This window comes from Rhinopithecus roxellana, chromosome 6, assembly GCF_007565055.1.
Source record: "Rhinopithecus roxellana isolate Shanxi Qingling chromosome 6, ASM756505v1, whole genome shotgun sequence".
NCBI classification, from domain to species: Eukaryota; Metazoa; Chordata; class Mammalia; order Primates; family Cercopithecidae; genus Rhinopithecus; species Rhinopithecus roxellana.
In genome coordinates this window covers 99,181,991-99,203,028 of record NC_044554.1, presented here as the reverse complement: position 1 = coordinate 99,203,028, position 21,038 = coordinate 99,181,991, and the positions used below count along the sequence as shown (strand labels likewise).

The window sequence follows — 21,038 nt, the reverse complement described above, 5'->3', positions numbered from 1 at the left end:
TTTTTTCTAATTCACAGTATCTCTGTCCTAGGCTTTCTGATCTATTTAAGGAAGATTGAGTGTACAGCCTAATTGACCCTCTGAATGTCCCCTGAGCCTTCTCATCAGCCCTGCCTTGAGCCTCCTCTTGTAACTGAAATTCACTTTCTGATGCAGAACCATTGAGCCCTTCTGAAACCTTTTCCAAACTATGTATTTAAATGTTCTTATCAAACTGTACTGTTATTAGATTACATGTGTAGCATAGCAGCAAATTATACTTCATTATATTAACCTTGCCACTTCCCTCTACAATGAGACCCGATCTTTTATAAAATATTCTGGACCTACAAATTCCTGCTGGTGAATTCTTTAAAGTTATCTGGATTTCCAACGATTGTCTGCTCCCTTTACAGAGCAGCTGCTGTTTAACAGGATTATCCATTAGTGGTGCGAATCCTTTATTCCCTAGCATATGGTAAATATTTTTCACCAACTTGAGGTATGCCACGTAGATCCCGCGGGGTTTACACGCATAGACAAAGTCGTTCTTCTCATCACATTGTTTTAAACAGTCCAGCTGCCATTTTAACTTTCACTAGACCTCAGAAATGTATCAGCTGGGCCGGGCACAGTGGGTCACACCTGTAATCTCAGCACTTTGGGAGATCGAGGCAGGTGGATCATTTGAGGTCCGGAGTTTGAGACCAGCCTGGCCAACATGGAGAAACCCCATCTCCACTAAAAGTACAAAAATTAGCTGGGCGTGGTGGCGCACGCCTGTAATTCCAGCTACTCGGGAGGCTGAGGCCTGAGAAGTGCTCGAACCCAGGAGGCAGGGGCTGCAGTGAGCCGAGATTGTGCCGCTGCACTCCAGCCTGGGCAACAGAGAGAGATTACATCTAAAAAAAACAAAGAAAGAAAGGTATCAGCTTGACACCCAGGGTCCTTCTGTAAGTTAAAACCTGGGAAATGCCCTACCCTGGCATTTGTAAAGTGACTGAATCCAGTTTCCTGTCCAGAATTATAATGACCTTGTATTAATACATTGATGATCAAAAGCATAGCTAAGCTGAAAGGCTGGTTATTGGATATCCATCTTCCTAGTGGAGAGATTAGTACCACCTGAAACAGCTTTTGGCTTGTCTGATAAGGCTCCTTTCCAGCCAGGCATGGTGGCCCACACCTGTAATCACAGGGAGGCCTGTGATAACTTGGGAGGCCAAGCTGGGAGGACTGCCTGAGCACAGAAATTCGAGACAGGCTGGGCAACATAGCAAGAATTCATCTCTACTAAAAATTAAAAATCCTTTCCAAAATGATTTTTTGTTGTTGTTGAGACAGAGTCTCGCTCTGTCACCCAGGCTAGAGTGCAGTGACATGGTCTCGGCTCACCGCAAGCTCTGCCTCCTGGGTTCACGCCATTCTCCTGCCTCAGCCTCCCAAGTAGCTGGGACTACAGGCGCCCGCCACCACGCCCAGCTAATTTTTTGTTTTTTAGTAGAGATGGGGTTTTACCATGTTAGCCAGGATGGTCTCAATCTCCTGACCTCGTGATCCACCCGCCACAACCTCCCAAAGTACTGGGATTACAGGCATGAGCCACCACGCCTGGCCGAATTTTTTTTTTTTAAGACAAGGTCCTGATCTGTCACCCAGACAGTAGTGCAATGGCACAGTCATAGCTCACTGCAGCCTCGAACTCCTGGGATCAAGCCATCTTCCTGCCTCACCATCTTAAGTGGCTGGTTCTACAGGGTCATGCCAGCACACCCAGCTTTTTTTTCTTTTTTAATTTATTGTAGAGACGGGATCTTGCTACATTGCCCAGGCTGGTCTCAGGCTCTTGGCCTCAAACGATCCTCCCACCTGAGCCTCCCAAAGTCCTGGGATTACAGGTCTATGCCACTCTGCTCAGTCCAAAACAAATTCTATAACCAAACCAGAAAAGTTGTTTTTTGTTTAGCATTTTACCTTGAAACTTTCATTACCCCTACTTCCAACAAAGTATTTGAGGTGGATTTAATGCAAGACACAGAATCAATAAAGCTCTTAAGTGAAGTCTGAGATTTAAAGGGGGATAGCTCAGTGGGGAAGATAACTTCTAAGGCTTGGCTTTGAATAAAGCTCAGCTCTTCAATAACCTGGTGTGACTAAGACACTCTCTACCTATGTGGGTTTTGTTTTTGTTTGTTTGTTTGTTTTTGAGACGGAGTCTTGCTGTCACCCAGGGTGGAGTGCAATGGCACCATCTCAGCTCACTGCAACCTCCAACTCCCGGGTTCAAGCAGTTCTCCTGCCTCAGCCTCCCGAATAGCTGGGACTACAGGCACACACCACCATGCCCAGCTAATTTTTTGTATTTTACTAGAGACAGGGTTTCACCATGTTGCCCAGGCTGTTCTTGGACTCCTAAACTCAGGCAGTCAGCCCACCTCAGCCTCCCAAAGTGGTAGGATTACAGGCGTGAGCCACTGCGCCTGGCCTCTATGTGTTTTTTTATTGTTAAGAGTTCGAGGCTGGGTGCAGTGGCTCACACATGTAATCCCAGCACTTTGGGAGGCCGAGGCGGGAGGATCACTTGAGGTCAGGAGTTCAAGACCAGCCTGGCCAACATGGCGAAACCCTGTCTCTACTAAAAATACAAAAAAAATTTTAGCTGAGCATGGTGGTGCATGCCTGTAATCACAGCTGTTGGGGTGGTTAGGGTAGGAGAATCTCTTGAACTCAGGAGGCAGAGGTTACGGTGAGCCAAGATCATGCCACTGCACTCCAGCCTGGGGGGTGCAGCAAGACATCGTCTAAAAAAAAAAAAAAAAAAAAAAAAAAAAACAATATTACTATGCCACCCTGATACACTGTTTGCTTGCCTAGAAGGGAAAACTTCTTGTTGCAATTAACCATTCTATTTTCTTCACTACCTCTAGTATTGTGAACTTCCTTTGTGGTATTTTAGTGATTAGACAGGATGGAGGGCGTTCTTAAAGATTCATGGCCAAATCCCATGATGTCAGAGTGAAGGGAACGGACGGTCTTCATGAGGCCAGCAAGTCTGGCCCCATCTGAATTGTTTGTCTAACACTTCACAAGCGGAATAGGAACCGCTGAATTATTCATTTTCAAGTTGCCCTAAAAAAGGTGCTTAGCCTGCCGAAAGGCAGACTTTCGGTGCCAGCGAGAGGAAGAGGAAGGATGCTGTCTTTCCTATGAACGTTCTCATGCCTTCACTGCCTGGGTCTTCAGTTTCGCTTCCCAGCTCTGCGGGGTCTGGGAAACCACCAGCTAAGTGCAAGGCAATTAAGCGGGGAGGGAATTGTGGACAAATCTATAGAGACTCTGAAGCCACAGGTGAGCCAAGCATTGACTTTACTGGGGAAAGAGCAGGTGGAAGAAGGTTGAAGGAGCTTGGGTTGGTCAGAAGGTGCCAGGATTTGAGACCTGAGCCAGGGAGGTGGGCCCAGGAAGTGGGCTTGGGCTTGGGGATGGGGAAGGAGAGAAAGCTGAGAGCAATAGGTAGTATGCAATCAGAAATTTTTTAATTCTTAGTTTTAGCTTCTCTGCCACCAAACCTTCTCTTTCTTTTCTTTTCTTTTTTTTGTTTTGTTTGTTTTGTTTTGTTTTGTTTTGTTTTGTTTTGTTTTGTTTCTTTGAGATAGGCTCTTACTCTATTGCCCAGGCTATGGTGCAGTGGCACAATCTTGGCTCACTTCAACCTCCGTCTCCTGGGTTCAAGTGATTCTCCCACCTCAGCCCCCTGAGCAGCTGGGATTACAGGCACATGCCACCACTCCCAGCTATTTTTGTGTGTGTGTGTGTGTGTGTGTGTTTTTAGTAGAGGCGGAGTTTCTCCATGTTGGTCAGGCTGGTCTTGAACTCCTGACCTCAAGTGATCCACCCGCCTCAGCCTCCCAAAGTGCTGGGATTACAGGCGTGAGCCATCACGCCCAACCCCAGTCTTTTCTTAACAGTTCCTACCACGCAGTACTTAGGGGAGAAAGTCATTAGAAACACATTTGGGAGGAAAGACAGGGCTTTTAGTAGAGACAGGTTGCCCACCATGCCCTTGAGCCCATGCACCACTGCTCCGCCCTGTGCCTCAGCTTCCCCACCCATGAAATCCTAGCAGTCTTCCCCTGTAGGTCTGCATTGCTCCCCTATGGTGTATCTTTTGTGCAGCGCAGGAGGCGGGTGAGAGAGAGAAGCCCACGTCTTGCCCAGAATACGATTTGGCGCATTCTTGGGCAACGTCTGTTGGAGCTACAGGCGGGATGCTTACAGGTGAAGTAAACCAGGAAAGGCAAACAGAACCTGAAAGGTGGTTCTGAAGGAGAGAATGCAGAAATTGGGCAAGCAGTACTCCCACCAGTAGGAAGGTTTGCTGGCAAAGTTTCACACTAAAACGTGAAGGAGACTGTTAAAAACAATGGGGATAGATCATGGAACAGCAGCCCTTCCTAAACAACCTTTAAAAGTCTGAAACTAGGGCCAGGTGTGGTAGCTCACACCTGTAAGCCCAGCTACTTGGGAGGCTGAGGCAGGAGGATCACGTGAGCCCAGGAATTTGAGGCTGCAGTGAGCCATGATAGTACCACTGCACTCCAGACTGGGCAACAGTGCAAGACCCTGTCTCTACAAAAAATAAATTAGCCAGGTGTGATGGTGCACACCTGTAGTCCCAGGTATTCAGGGGATCGAGACAGGCAGATCACTTGAAGACAGGAGTTCAAGACCAGCCTGGCCAACATAGCAAGACCTCGTTTTTACAAAAAATTTAAAAATTAGCAGGTGTGGTGATGCACACTTGTAGTCCCAGCTACTTGGGAGGCTGAGGCAGGAGGATCTCTTGAGCCCATGAGTTCAAGGCTGCAGTGACCCATGATCAAACCACTGCACTCCAGCCTGGGCAACAGAGCAAGATCCATCTATTAAGAAAAAAAAAAAGTAATAATGAAAACAAACAAATCTGAAAGTAAAGAAGAAACAACCGGTCCCCATTTCCTGCTGGGTTGCTGTCTACCCGTGATTCCTGGCACAGTTGGGGCAAGTCTCCGGAGTGCAGGAGCCATGTTGCCTGCATCTTTGTAACTGTCCCATGGCCAGGGGGCTCAGTGGATGGCAGGCTGCCGGCCCACCATGTCAACAGCAGGAACTTGTGCCTCAGTTTCCTCCATCGCCTAAGTGTAGGCCTCTCACCATGACAGTTCCCTTCCTGGGTCAGATGATACTTGGGGGTGTCCCTTCCAGAATTCATTTTCTTCCCATTCTCTGTTCTTGGCTAACAATCTTTTTCTTTTTTTATGAGACAGTTTCACTCTGTCGCCCAAACTGGAGTGCAGAGGCGCGATCCCAGCCCACTGCAGTCTCCAACTCCTGGGCTCAAACAATACACCCACATCAGTCTCCAAAGTAGCTGGGACCACAAGTGCATACCACCACACCCAGCTAATTTTTGTATTAATGTTTTATAGAGATGGAGATTCACCATGTTGCCCAGGCTGGTCTCGCACTCCTGGGCTCAAGCGATCCTCCCAACTTGGCCTCCCAAAGTACTGGGATTACAGGTGTGAGTCACTGCACCTGGCCCAATCTTTTTCTATGTCAAGAAAAAAAAAAAATACATAAGGCATATTATTTTTTAAAGTCACATTCTTCTTACAGAGATGTGCGCTTTGTGTACATTTTTTTCCCCTTGACAAGTGAGCAGACAAGATTCTGGGAAGGTAACTGTCTTGACTAAAGTTAGAGTCTGGCATCAGGCAGACTGCACAGGATGGCCACTTCTTTTTTTGTTTTTTTTGTTTTGTTTTGTTTTGTTTCATGTTTTTTGTTTGAAATGGAGTCTCACTCTGTCTCACTGAGACTGGAGTACACTGCTGCGATCTTGGCTCACTGCAGCCTCCACCTCCTGGGTTCAAGCAATCCTCCTGTCTCAGACTCCTGAGTGGCTGGAATTACAGGCATACACCACCACACCTGGCCAATTTTGTATTTTTAGTAGAGACGGGGTTTCACAATGTTGGCCAGGTTGGTCTCGAACTCCTGACTTCAGGTGATCCACCTTCCTCGGCCTCCCAAAGTGCTGGGGTTACAGGCATGAGCCACTGTGCCTGGCCAGGACAACCACTTCTAATCCATATTCTTTTCCACAGCCACAGCTACTCAGTGTCCTTTAGATTCTCCTCCTTCTTGAGTATTTTAATGTCTTGCTCATCACCTTCATTGCGAATGGAATAGTAACAGTCAGCATCAGTGCACACTTTACAATTAATGAGCGATGATGGAAGGATACCTGACTACTATAATGCTCTTAACTTTTTTTATGGTCTTACGGGGTTTTTTGTTTACGTTTCATGTGTTAAATTTCCAATTTACATGTGGCCTGGTGCCAGCATCTCCCGTTCATGGCCCATCCCATCTCACCTGTCCCCACTCCTGTTTTGACTTGAAGCTACTCCCAGAATCCTTTCATTCCCTTTGTAAACATTTTAACACACATATCCTCACAAGAAGGACTTTCTTTTTTTAATATAGTCACAGTGCAATTAGCGCATTCAAAAATAATTTTTTACCTGGAGTCCCAGCAACTCAGGAGGCTGAGGTGGGAGGATTGCTTGAGCCTGGGAGATTGGGGCTGCAGTGAGCTGTGATCGCAGCACTGCACTCCAGCCTGGGTGACAAAGTGAGACCCTGTCTCAAAAAGAATAGTAAAAATAATACTCTTAATAATTTTTTTATATGATCAGGTAAATCTAGCCATTTTTGAAATTGCTAGTTGCCCCCAAACTTCATAAATGGTTTTATTTTCTAAAATTATTTTAATTTAGGCCGGGTGCAATGGCTCACACCTGTAATCCCAGCACTTTGGGAGGCCGAGGTAGGTGGATGACTTGAGGTTAGGAGCTTGAGAACTGCCTGGCTAACATGGCAAAAAAAACCCACAAAAATTAGCTGGGCATGGTGGCGCACACCTGTAGTCCCAGCTACTCAGGAGGCTGAGGCAGTAGAATCACCTGAATGGGGAGGCAGAGGTTGCAGTGAGCCAAGATCGCACCACTGCACTCCAGCCTGGGCAACAGAGCAAGACTCTGTCTTAAAAAAAAAAAAAAAAGTTGAACTTGGATTCAAGTAAGATCCACACGTTGCAGTTGGCTGGTGTGTCTTTAAGTCTTGGTCATTGTATAGATTCCCTCTTACTTGCTTTTTCTTTTCCTTGCAATGTATTTATGCCAGAAATGGGGTCATTTGTCCAGAAAAGATTCCTCACCCCACCCCACCGCGCTGCTGAGATTTTACTGATTGCCTCCCCCGAAATAGTTTATCATGCTCCTCTGTCCTCACACTTTCCTGTAAATTTGTGCGATAGAGCAAGACTCCATCTCAAAGATAAATAAATAAAAATTTTTGGAAAGTAAAAATGCAGTGGAGAAGAATTCCAAGCCATTTTCCGCCAGCCACACTCTGTTCTCTAGAGCACAGTTTTCCTAATTTCACTTGATTTTAAAAAACAAAGGAACCTCCATGCCCAGCCCGCTCCCCACTTCTTTGGGTAGAGCAGGGCTGTTAGAACTCTAGAGAAATGCAGGAAGCAGCTGCCGATGAACCCAGATGCTCATCCCTGGAGGCACTGTGCTATCTCAGGAGCAGAAGCCGAATGAATTATGCAATATCATAGCCTCATTCCCTGGGCCACAGCTGTCCCATGTTCCCTGCCTGGAGATGACTGAAGCCCGAGTGACAGTCACAGGCTGTTCCTGATCATGCTGAGGGTCACACACTCTGGTGAGCACCCAGCTGGCCAGAGCTGTGCTATTGGTTTGGCAGAGGTAGAAAGTTGACCCCGCACGTGCCATAGAAGGTCATTTCGTTTACTTCATCAGCTATACTCGGACTGAGCTAAAGGAACATTTTATTGAAATTCGTTTCCCATGAACAAGTCAACTAAATAGTGGGGCAGGAAGGGAAATTTTCTTCCCATTTGGGATTGAAAAGATGAGGCTGAACCAAACTTGTTTTTATGTTTGTTTGTTTAAAAAAAAAAAAAAAAAAAAAAAAATGGAGTCTCGCTCTGTCACCCAGGCTGGAGTGCAGTGGTGCGATCTCTCTCACTGCAACTTTCACCTCCCAGGTTCAAGCAATTCTCCCACCTCAGTCTCCTTAGTAGCTGGGATTACAGGCACATGCCACCACACCCAGCTAATTTTTGTATTTTTAGTAGAGTCGGGGTTTCACCATGTTGGCCAGGCTGGTCTCGAACTCCTGAACTCAAGTAATCCATCCGCCTCAGCTTCCCAAAGTGCTTGGGATTACATGTGTGAGCCGTCGCGCCTGACCTAAACTTGTTTTTAATTGTTACTGTTGTATCATTTAAATTAATATAGTGGTAATCTACAGAAAAAAAATCGTGGTTAATTTCTGAGCAGGCAGAGGTGACATCCTGGCCGTTTAACTGTCTCTCGGCACAGTGTTACTTCCAGCAAAAATGAAAACCGCTATTTCCAGAAGGTTATCTGGAGGGATAAAGCTCCACAGACTGGACCGACTCTCCGTCCAGGCTCTTGACTGGGGAGAGGTGGGGCCACCCTGGAGTGTGACACATTTGATCCGGGGCTTGGAAGATGCAAGATGGCTTCATCCTCCCCTCTACTCCTGCCAAAGCAGAGGTGGTTTAACCTTGGGTGGAAAACGAAAGATAGGGCGAGTCATGCAGATGAGGGCTGCCAAGAAAACCTTTCCCCGAAAAACACTCTCTCCTCCCCTCCTCCCCTTCCCCATCAGCCTCCGTGTCTTCAGTCCTGACCTGGTTCACAGATCCGTGTTGGGCACGGGGATGAGTGATGAGTGGTGAGCCAGGCCGCCTGGTTCTGCACTCCAGGACCTCACAGTCCAGTGGACAAAAAGAAGCCTAATTCTGTGTCTTTCTATACTTCTCCCCCAAGGCTATTATTGCCTTGTTTTTCAAAGGCTCTGAAAAGCAAATCGTTTTCCTTCTGCAATAACATCTTGTAGGCTCTTTCCTTAAAAGTCGTATTTACAATTTGGCAAAAGAATTCTACCCTTTCTGCCCTTTAGAATACTAGCCAGTGAATGGCTGTCTGTCAAGAGGAGAGAGGACCTCAGATATCACAGGTGTCGTTAATTTGCATATTTGGGCCGGTGCAGTGGTTCATGTCTGTCATCCCAGCATTTGGGAGGCCGAGGTGGGTGGATCACTGGAGATCAGGAGTTCAAGACCAGGCTGGCCAACATGATGAAACCCAGTCTCTATTAAAAAAAAAAAAATAGAAAAATTAGCCGGACATGGTGGCGCATGCCTGTACTCCCAGCTACTCGGGAGACTGAGGCAGGCGGGGGTTGCAGTGAACCGAAATCATGCCACTGCACTCCAGCCTGGGTGACAGAGCGAGACTCTGTCTCAAGAATAAATAAATAAATAAATTTGCATATTTGGTCAACCAGTATTTTGCGAGTACCTGCTGTGTACTCTGGAACTCTGGCAGTGGATAAGCGGTAATCAGTATATGAACAAGAGACTTTGAGATGGGAATAAATGCAACAGAAACGAAATGAATGGACGATGGAGAGTGGGGCTGTGGAGAGGCCTCTCAGAGGAAGGCCAGGAGGGCTGAGACCTGGAATGGCTTCCTAGGCCTGAAGGGGGGACAAGCATGGCGCTTCCAAGGAACAGAACAGGACGAAAGAGGCCAGGCACAGTGGCTCATACCTGTGATCCTAACACCTTGGGAGGCCAAGGCAGGCAGATCACCTGGGGTCAAGAGTTCGAGATCAGCCTGACCAACATGGTGAAACCCCGTCTCTACTAAAAATACAAAAATTAGCTGGGTGTGGTGGCGCACACCTGTGGTCCCAGCTACTGGGGAGGCTGAGGCACTAGAATCACTTGAACCTTGAAGGCAGAGGTTGCAGTGAGCTGAGATTGCACCAAGCACTCCAGCTTGGGCAACAGACTGAGACTCCATATCAAAAAAAAAAAAGGAAATACCCATCTTTTATTAAAAAATCTTAATAAAATAGGAATATAGTTAGGTATTTCATTAATAAATGTGTATATATATAATTATATATGTGTTATATATAACTACATATTAATGTATGTATTATATATATAAAGCCAAAATTCAGCAACATGGCTTCATGGTGAGCCATTAGATCTGGTACCCACGTATCACTCAGGCCCTAAACCAGGATTCTCTTGTATTTAAGATAGTTCTGGAAGCACTGGTCAGTTCAGTTGTCCAAGAGAAAGAAAGAGGAAGATTTTGGATTTTGGGGGAACAGGTGGTATTTGGTTACATGAATAAGTTCTTGAGTGGTGATTTGTGAGATTTAGGTGCACCTATCACCTGAGCAGTATACGCTGCACCCAATTTATAGTCTTTTTTCCCTCACCCCCCTCCCACCCTTTCCCCCCGAGTCCCCAAAGTCTTTTGCATCCTCATAGCTTAGCTCCCACTTATGAGTGTAGAACATACAATGTTTGGTTTTCCATTCCTGAGTTACTTCACTTAGAATAATAGTCTTCAATCCCATGCAGGTTGTCATTCACTCATTCCTTTTTAGGGCTGAGTAGTGTTCTATCGTGAAATAAGAAGTATTAAAAGGGAGTAGGAAGAGACTCTGCCATCTTTATTTGCAGATGTGGTCACGGGATGCCACGCAACCCCAAGAGAGCCATTGAAAAGTTGTTACAAAATTGAACAGGCTTCCGTCCCCCTGTGGCCTCTTTCTCTCGATGGCTGTACCTCCCTCTGCCCCTGAGTCCCCTGCTCAGTAACTGTGTCCTCATCCTCCAGGGTACAGACTAGATGTCCCCTACTCCAGGATACTGTTTCTCCTGGTGTCTGCAGAGGCCCTTGTGCCCCTTTCTGGGGTGTCACTGTGCTGAATCGCTGATGGCTGCCATCTCCTTGCACCTCCCACTCGGTAGACAGGAGGGGGGTCCCTGTCCACCCACCCATGCCCAGTATATCCCTGCTGAACTCCCAAGACGTGCAGGGTGCACTCCTGTGTGCTAGCAAGAAGGCAGTGCCAGCGCCACTATGCCATTGCCCACTCATCCCCTGGGACATTTGTTTCCCTTGGGTGTGGTTCATGGTGGGTGCCCTATGGGCGTTATTGGTGGGAGGCCACCCTCTCTCGGTCTGAGCTGGGCCTATCGCTATCAGGGCATAAGAGCCACAGCATGTGCCTTTGCTGGGAGTAATCTTGCCCTGGCTCGCATAAGACTGCAAGTAGACCAGCCCGTCCTCTCTGTAAGATCAGGCGTTTGTGCTCTGATCAGCTTTTCCTATAGGCTTGTCCCCCACTCCTTCCCCAACTCTTTGACCCCCCGAGTTCAGGGGATTCCAGACACAGAGCCAAGTGACCTTCCTCAAGAGCCTGGCCCTGTCTCCACCGCTTCAGCAACCTGCTCTTTCTGGGTGAGGTCCAGTGAGCCCCACCTCTGTCCCTTTCCTCTACCCCCTGTGCTAAGGAAGCCTCACCTGTGGTATAAGTTGTCTTGAGAAATTACCCCCCTTAAGGACAGGACAGGTCATCACATGCAACCCTGGGGTGGAAGAGGAGAGTTCACTGGATCAAACCTAACAGGAGCTTTTCTATTAAAGCAGGAGGAATTCATCTGTAGATATTTCTTCTTTCAATGCCAAAGAACTTTATCATCTGGTGTTGAGACTATTGGTGTTCTTTCTTTCTCTCTTTTCTTTCTTTTTTTCTTTCTTTCTTTTTTTTTTTTTTTTTTTTGTTTTGGAGACAGGGTCTTGCTCTGGTGCCCAGGGTGGAATGCAGTGGCACGATCTCAGCTCACTGCAACCTCCACATCCCGGGTTCAAGCGATTCTCCCTCCTCAGCCTTCCGAGTAGCTGGGATTACAGGCACCCGCCACCATGCCCGGCTAATACTTGTATTCTTAATAGAGACAGGGTTTCATCATGTTAACCAGGCTGGTTTCAAACTCCTAGTCTCGAGTGATCCACCACCTCGGCCTCCCAAAGTGCTGGGATTACAGGCATGAGCCATCGGGCCGGGCCGAGACTATTGGCTTATGAATCGAGTCTAAGAAGATACACTAGTCTTTGAAGGCCACTCTGTATGTTTTTCCAACTGCCTTGTAGATATACTCTGTTTTAACAGCTCCTGATGTCAGCGTGCTTATTTGGGTATTGAAATATGCGCCAACACCGTGCCCCAATGCCACGCTTTAGCCCCCAGGAGGCTCGCGTGAAAGTAAATACTAGAGTTTCTGGCGTGGATATAATTTCCCTTCCATCGACCTTGACCATGTCCTTTTCAGTTCCTTATAAAAACGGTGTTAGCCCAGAGAATACCCTGAAATGATCTGTAGGGAACTGATTGAATGAACTACATATTCTAGGCCAAACTGAAATGATTCGCTATTTGAAGTCAGAGCCGAGCATAACACCGGGCAGGTTAATAGATCAGTGGAAGCTGTTTTGTCAGCTCATAAAAAGGTGAGAGAACTAAATTTTTATAATAAATCATTTTGCTGAGCAAACAATATGTGCGGTTATTACGGACTTTGGAAAATAAATGATTTTAGACCAATGTCAGGCTGCAGATACTGATGTGGTTAGTTGAGCCTTCAGCATGAAGAGAATGAAAAATCTTTGGAATACTGTTGACACTCACACCATGAAACCACATGCCATTTAATTCATTACTGCGCTTCCAAGATTGCATTTACAGTTGTGGTATTAACCCCTGGGCATTTTCGTATTACTTATTGCAGACAGTTTGTCAGGCGGGATTAATTCGGTGGGGGGGAGGCAGCAGTTTGGAGAGAAAGTGGATGATTAAGACTGGGGTGGGGCCAGGCGCGTTGGCTCAGGACTGTAATCCCAGCACTTTGGGAGGCCGAGGCAGGCAGATCACCTGAGGTCAGGAGTTCGAGACCAGCCTGGCCAACAAGGTGAAACCCCATCTCTACTAAAAATGCAAAAGTTAGCCGGGCGTGGTGGCACATGCCTGTAATCCTAGCTACTCGGGAGGCAGAGGCAGGGAGAATTGCTTAAACCCAGGAGACAGAGATTTCAGTGAGCCGAGATCACACCATTACACTCCAGCCTAAGCAACAGCAGCGAAATTCCATCGCAAAAAATAAAAATACAAATACAAAAATTAGCTATGATTGGGTGCGCCTGTAATTCCAGCTACTTGAGAGGCTGAGACAGGAGATCCGCTTGAACCGGGAGGGCAGAGGCTGCAGTGAGTTGAGTTTGTGCCACTGCACTCCAGCCGGGCAACAGAGCAAGACTCTGTCTCAAAAAACAAAAAAACAAAAAAACAAAAAACTGGTTGGGAGATGCCCCAAGGCAAGACCTGCCTCCTTGGTCCTGGTCTGCAAACACTGATGGCCCCGCTTCACATCTTCCAAAGCCCCGATCACACTTAGCTAGTTGTGTTTTCCTTTCAGCTTTTAAAAAAGAATACCTCCTTAGAAAAATTAATAATGGACCAGGCACAGTGGCTCATGCCTATAATTTCAGCACTCTGGGAAACCAATGCAGGAGGATCGCTTCAGGCCGTGAATTCAAGACCAGCCTTGGCAACATAGCAGGATCAACCTTGTCTCTACAAAAAAGAAAAAATTACCTAGGTGTGGTAGTGCATGCCTGTAGTCCTAGCTACTGTGGAGGCCAAGGCAGGAGGATTGTTTGAGTTCGGGAGTTTAAGACCAGCCTGGGTGACACTGTAAGACCCCTGTCTCTAAAAAACAAATTTTTATTTTAAATTAGCTGGGCTTGGTGGTTCTCAACTGTAAGTCCCAGCTACTCGAGAGACTGGGGCAGGAGGATCACTTGAGCTCAGGACAAGAGTTGGAGGCTGCAATGAGCTGTGATCACACCACTGCACTCCAGCCTGGGCGACAGAACTAAAAATATCGCATCAAAAATAAAGAGTTGTCAGAAAAATGAATAACAAACATACAGACTTTTTTTTTTTTTGGAGACAGGGTCTCATTTTGTCACCTAGGCTGGAATGTAGTAGCACCATCTTGGCTTACGATCCTCCTGCCTCAGCCTCCCAAGTAGCTGGGACTACAGGCATGCACCACCACACCTGGCTAATTTTTGTATTTTTAGTAGAGACAGAATTTCACCATGTTGGCCAAGCTAGTCTTGAACTCCCGACCTTAAGTGATCCACCTGCCTTGGCCTCCCAAAGTGCCGGGATTACAGGCGTGAGTCACTGTGCCTGGCTGACTTTAAAGATAATAATCAGAATGTTTCCTCGCCAACTGCATCCCTGGTTCCTCCCATTGTCTCCTCCTGTGGTTTCTGGTCTCTTCTATGAATGGAGACGGTAGCCCCTCCGGGCCCAGCTGTCACCACAATCCCTGGTATGGAATAATCCTGCCCTGCAACGGCAGAGTGTGGTATCGTCATTGTCATTTGAAAGCTTGGGGAAAAGAGAGTTGCTGTCATCATGGAAGGTAAGTGCAGTCCTTGTTATCACATTCAATATTTTGGTCCGTTTAGCAGTTGCTTAGTAACCAAAGCGCAACTGACCAGGAGATGGAAAACTTAAAATTCACTTCCAGGGATTGCCTCAAACTGCCAAGTGTGCACCTTCCCGCGTCAATGTGACTGATTTTTTATAAGTGACATGAAATCTTCTGGAGATGAGGCATGGTTTTCCAGATATTGGGTGTCCTGGTGAAAATCCAAAGCCATGTGCTATCTGAGAAGAAATCCAGAGAGTGTGCACTTTCCAGGAGGTGCCCAAGCCCCACCCAGGCCCCATAAACCTGGCAGGAACTGGACTCGACCTGCATGGACCCCAGCCCTGCCAAGCCGGCCTCTGTGTAAAGCAGGGCCCCTGGAACCTTGCTCTTCTCTATACCTGGGCCTTTGGTCGCTGGCAACACCAGGCTGCAAGTGAGGAGTGGATGAAAGCAGCCAGGGGTGAGCTGGCACCCCCAGGCAGCCAGGGCCTCCAGCTTTTCAGCTCCACACTCCCAGGATCAAGGAGCTGCACCCAGGGAGACGGTGTCCTCCCGTTGCTGCTGCTCCCAGAAGAGTCAAGGCTAAGTAAACTCCCTGGCCAGAGGGTTTTCCTGGTTGACAAGCAGCAGAGGGGAGGCATCGGTGAGGCATCTTGGAGACTGGGGCCATCCCCTTCCCTTCCTTCCTATCTTCAGCAGAAAGGTATTGAATGCCTGCCGTGTGTTTTTCTCCTTCAATTCACTTAAGAGACACACAGCAGGGCTGGCTTCTCTGTCCTCCCACCATGTACATTGCCAGAAGGAGCGGCTGGTATCCCTGGGAGGACTCAAGCACACAGGCAAAGACAGCTGGGCCGCAAAGGAGAGCAGTGCTTCTGAAACACACACCCAGACCCCAACAGTGGGTGTGATATGAGGCAGGACAGCTGGGCCACAAAGACAAAGTCAGCATGACAAAGGCACTCAGGGAGACAGAGGAAGATATTGGCAGTGTGAAGCAAAACCAACAGGTAATTTTCAAATGGACCAAGTGGAAGTAACAGTGTAAAAAATCGAATAACTTAGGAGCAAAGAAGAAAGGATACATTGCCAGCCGGGTCTGGTGGCTCATGCCTGGAATCTCAGCACTTTGGGAGGCCAAGGCCGGAGGGTTGCTTGAGCTCAGAAGTTCGAGACCAGCCTGGCAACATAGCAAGACTTCATCTCTATAAACAAAATTTTTTTAAGTAAATAAATAAAAGAATCAACACAAACATGGAAAATAAAGATGAAGATATTTCCCAGAAAGTAACTAAAAACATATAGCTGTAGATGTTAGAAAGAAAAGAAAATTAGAGATCAATTCAGGAGCTCCAACATCCACCTAATAGGAATTCCAGAAAGAGGAAGTAGAAAATAGGCCAGGTGGGCCGGGCGCGGTGGCTCAAGCCTGTAATCCCAGCACTTTGGGAGGCCGAGACGGGCGGATCACGAGGTCAGGAGATCGAGACCATCCTGGCTAACACGGTGAAACCCCGTCTCTACTAAAAAATACAAAAAACTAGCCGGGCGAGGTGGCGGGTGCCTGTAGTCCCAGCTACTCCGGAGGCTGAGGCAGGAGAATGGCGGGAACCCAGGAGGCGGAGCTTGCAGTGAGCTGAGATCCGGCCACTGCACTCCAGCCTGGGCGACAGAGCGAGACTCCGTCTCAAAAAAAAAAAAAAAAAAAAGAAAAGAAAATAGGCCAGGTGCAGTGGTTCACACCTATAATCCCAGCACTTTGGGAGGCTGAGGTGGGAGGATCGCTTGAGCCCAGGAGTTCAAGACCAGCCTGGACAACATGGCAAAACCCCATCTATACCAAAAAAAAAAAAAAAAAAAAAAAAAATAGAAAAATTAGCTAGGCATGGTGACATGCACCTATAGTCCTAGCTATTAGGGAGGCTAAAGTGGGAGGATTGCTTGAGCCCAGGAGGTTGAGGCTGCCATAAGCCATGATCACACCACTGTACTCCAGCCTGGGTGACAGAGCAAGACCCTGTCTCCAAAAAAAAAAAAAAAAGACAAATTGCTGAAGACCAGTTAGATCAAGTTAACCTTGATCTGGAAGGCAGCAGGAAAGGATAAAGAAATAGCAAAATATAAAAGAAAAGTTGAACGACATGGAGGAGAGAAGTAGCTATGCCAACAATATCCAAGTAATAGCAGTTTCAAACAGAATAGAAGTATTCAAATGAAAATAAATTTAGCCAGAATTAAAGAAAGAGAGGGCTTATATAGGGCCACACTGGAGCCATTAGGAAAAGTCCTCACCTAGACCCACGTTCAGTGTCTCTTCACTCACCAGCCCGACCAGTCCCCATCCACCTCCCAAGTTCTTCAGCCAACTCTGCTGATGCATTCAGAGGAGGATTTAGGCAATTGTCAACCTCTGCACATCTTGTGGGTACGCAGCAGCTATGTATTTTTGTTGTCATCTTTTAAATCTACGACATTGGTGAGATACCCAGGACCCATGTCTGCATCTCTATGTGCCCATTCCAGCACCAGGAAACTTTTAGGGGTCTGAAACGCTCGTGGAGCAAGTGAATGAATGAGTGACAGTAGCCAGGGCAGTTTTGACCTGTGTATGTGAACATTGGAAATACACGATAGGTAACTAAAGTACAAAACTATGTTTACAACTTGTGATCTGGGACAGGCTCATGCCTATAGTCGCAGCACTTTGGGAGACCGAAGTGGGTGGATGTCTTGAGCCCAGGAGTTTAAGACCAGCCTGGGCAACATAGTGAAACCGTGTCCCTACCAAAAAAAAAAAAATTAGGTGGGTGTGCTGGCGTATGCCACTAGTCCCAGCTACTCTGGAGGCTGAAGCAGGAGGACTGCTTGAGCCCAGGAGGCAGAGGTTGCAGTGAGCCAAGATCATGCCACTGCACTCTAGCCTGGGTGACAGAGTGAGACCCTGTCTCAAAAAAAAAAAAAAAAAAAAAAAAACCTTGCAATTTGCCTTAAGAAAAGTTGGCAAGCTTTTATTTTGTGTCTGAAGGAGTTTACACTCTGAATTCTTCATCAACAGGGTGTCAAGGTAGCAGCTTTCTGCATTGACTGGTGACTATCCTTTTCTGATATAAGACCCTTAACACTTTTAATTTTTTTTAATTACCATTTGTAGTGTTGGACTATCTTTGCACAGCAGTTTTTCTGTCAGATCTTGTAGGTTTCACTTTAAGATGATACAGTGGGATGTTTCGTCATTTAAGCAGCCCCGTCCCTTCCCACTGCCTGCACCCAGCACTGTATTGCAGAGGCCCAGTTTGGGTACTTATCTTACAGAGACACTGCCTTCTTCATGAAATCGTCCTAAAAATAGCTTCATTTAACTAGGCCATTTGACAGGCTTTTTCAGACTTTTTCTCAGACCAGTCTGAAAGCCGGATATTATTTCAAACAGATACAATGAACATTGAACTCGATCACAAGGCATCTGTTACCCTATTCAGGCTGCTGGGAGTTGATAAGACTGCCTCAAATCACTGTATGCAGTTAAAGGCTGCAAAAGCCTCAGGCCACAAAAATTCCCCAGCCCAGGGGCCCAGAGACAGTTATTCCACCTCTCAGCATCGAGGATGTACCTTAGCCCGTTTTCTGTTGCTGCAACAGAACACCTGAAGCCAGGTGATTTATAAAGAAAAGAGGTTTATTTGGCTCATGGTTCTGCAGGCTGGGAAGTTCAAGGACATGGCCCTGGCTCCTGGCGAGGGCTTCTGTGCTGCATCATAATGTGACGGATAGGGTCAAAGGGGAGGTGGATGCATGCCAAGAGGGACAACCCAGGGAGGTTCCTGGGGTTATGATATCCCACTCTTAAGGGAACTCATCCAATCCCTAAAGTCTGGTCAGAGCAAGAACTCATTCACTGCCAGGAGAATGGCACCAAGCCATTCATGAGGGGATCCACCCCCGTGACCCAAACACCTCCCTCTAGACCCCACCTCCCAGTGCCCCCACGCTGGGGATCAAATTTCAGTAGCAGTTTTGGTGCAGACAAACCATAGTAGGGTGGGTAGGTACTCTCACTTGCACCTGCCTCCTTGGGACCATGGAGCAGGTTTCGGGGAAGGACAGAGCTCTCATTGTCAGGCCTGTCTGGTGCCCTGGGCTGTCCCCAGGAGTAGACTTGCCCATCTCTGACAGGATGGACCACATCCAGGACTCTGGCATCCAACATGACACACAGCCCAGTGAATACTGGACAAATTCTCGGGATATAGGGCAAAAGGGACCTATGGCCCAGCATTCAGAGAGAGCTCACAGTGTGAGCACCCAGTGAAAACTCAAACCTGCAAACTAGGACTCAAGACAGTGCTACTCCCTGAGACGGAGCCACTGGGAGGGTCTGGGAAGGACAGAGCGGGTGGAAGTAGGAGATGAGGTTCCCTGGGAGGAGAAGGCATTCAGGCAGGCAGCGCAAGTGGAGGCCTCTGCCGAGGAAGGCCTGGCTCTTCGGGGTCCCACACATGGTAGGAGTTGTTGGAGAACAGGGCCCTGAGAATGAGTGGCGGGTAAGGCCAAGAGGAGGAAGGAGCCTTGGTGTAGAAGGGCCGTGCGTGTGGCTGAGGAAGGGATTGCATCCTGAAGGCAGCAGAGTGCAGGTGCGTGTGGACTCAGAGCCATAGAATGAGAGCCCTCAACCCCAACTAGGTCCCTGTGGCTGTAACATTGGCTCCACGGCCCTTGGGCATGCTAAAAAACCTTCCTTGGGTCACAGACAGTTCTAGCCTGTGGCCGCCTAACAGAGACCATCCTGAGGACCTGCTTGCAGACGTTGGGGTGGTGGTCTGCCCTGGTTTCCTGCTCTAACCTCCCATAGGCTTTTGGAGTTGGCCGTGCCCTTCTCAAAAGGACTCTCCAGGCTGGGTGCGGTGGCTTATGCCCATAATCCCAGCACTTTGGGAGGCTAAGGCGGTTGGATCACCTGAGGTCAGGAGTTCGAGACCAGCCTGGCCAACATGGCAAAACCTCATCTCTACTAAAAATATAAAAATTAGCCAGGTATAGTGCTGTACACCTGTAATCTCAGCTACTCGGGAGGCTGAGGCAGGAGAATTGCTTGAACCCGGGAGGCGGAGGTTGCAGTGAGCCAAGATCACGTCATTGCACTCCAGCCTGGGTGACAGAGCTCTGTCTCAAAACAAACAAACATAAAAACACTCTCCACATTCCTCTCTCATGATGCTCTGTGTTGGATTCTCATATTTGCCTTCAGATTACTAAAGGAAATACTTTAAAAACAGAAAAAGGGAAAAACCTGGACAATTGCTTTTATGAGCAGGCTAGGCCATAGCAATGAACCCACACAGTCTGCACTGCAGCCTGTTCAGTCCCCCAACCTGTGTCTCCATCCTCACCTGCCCTCCTTACCTCCAGTTGACCACCTTCTCCTGGTTTCCTCATTCCTGGTGAGGCTTTCACTGCCAAGTGCTTTTTCCTAAAGTAGCCTTTCCCCGGCTCCTCCTCTCATCCCCAGCCTGGCAAACTTCTACTCATCCTTCAAAACCCCACTTACCTGTCACCTCCTCTGCAGCCTTCCTTGATTCCCTCCCACAAAGATAATTTATTTCTCCCTCTGTTTTTTTCAGAGCACTCTTCTCAGAGCTCTTTTTGAACCCTTGACAGGACAAGGTGTATTTCATATTTTTATGGGTTTGTCTCCCCAGTGAAATTGGGACCCCATCAAAGGCAGGCAGCCCATGTGCACCAATACGTGATTATCAAAAGAGCGCATAGCATCAGCAAGCACATCTCTTCCCCCAGTGCGAGCCCACCTTCTCCTGCTGGACAGCATTGACTCATGGTTCCACATAGCCCTTCCCGAGCCCTGAGCTAGGAAGCTGTCCTTTCAGTCACCCACTGAGCTGGTCTCCTTGTGACTAACCTGCTCTCTCCCTCTCACCCTCCTAGGGCCGACGAGATTGAAATGATCATGACGGACCTTGAAAGGGCAAACCAGGTAGGACCCTGGACGCTTTTAGTCCTAAAACCCACACTAGCGGGCCCGTTTCTGGCTACTCGGAAGATGTGTCACCCGAAGTTAGAAGGCCGGTTATCCTTCCATTTTTTACTGACAGCTTTCAACGTCGATGCTGCTTCTGATGTCGTGAGAAGTAGGGAAAGACATAAAAAGTCCCAGGAACCATTTCCTTGGCAAAGTCTTTGATGTGGTTCCAGCATCTCAGACATCCCATGGTGAACATCCCTTCCAAAGTGGTAACTGTCTCCTTTTCCTTACTCCGTCTCTAAACACCCGTCTGTGTAGCTGTGGCATCCGTGACAGCGTAGACATCTTACCACGGTGTTATCCTAGGAGAGTTCCTTACCACCACATTCTCATGGGTTGCAGCCACTTGCTCCAACGAGGGCTGTCAGCTGACAGCCCCCTTTTGGCTGACACTTGGTTCTCAGAGAGGCCTTATGGCAAGTACCCAGCACAGTGTCTGGCACATAATTAGGTACATGGTGTTGGGTGGTTCTAAACACTCTGCTGCCTAGAAAATTCAGCCATCCCAAAACCCCTTCCTCTCGCAAGGACCCCACGGAA

The 21,038-nt window shown here is 47.7% G+C and overlaps 1 protein-coding gene across 6 annotated transcripts in view; it reads left to right on the top strand.

The window, feature by feature from the left end:
- The window catches only part of CUX1 (cut like homeobox 1), a 470,900-nt gene that overhangs the window by 328,705 nt on the left and 121,157 nt on the right, over nucleotides 1–21,038 (top strand). For all 6 annotated transcript variants that reach the window (XM_030932800.1, XM_030932799.1, XM_030932798.1 and 3 more), the window contains exon 9: nucleotides 20,402–20,450. In XM_030932800.1, coding sequence (XP_030788660.1) covers nucleotides 20,402–20,450 — 49 coding nt within the window. The remainder of the gene's footprint in view (nucleotides 1–20,401; nucleotides 20,451–21,038) is intronic.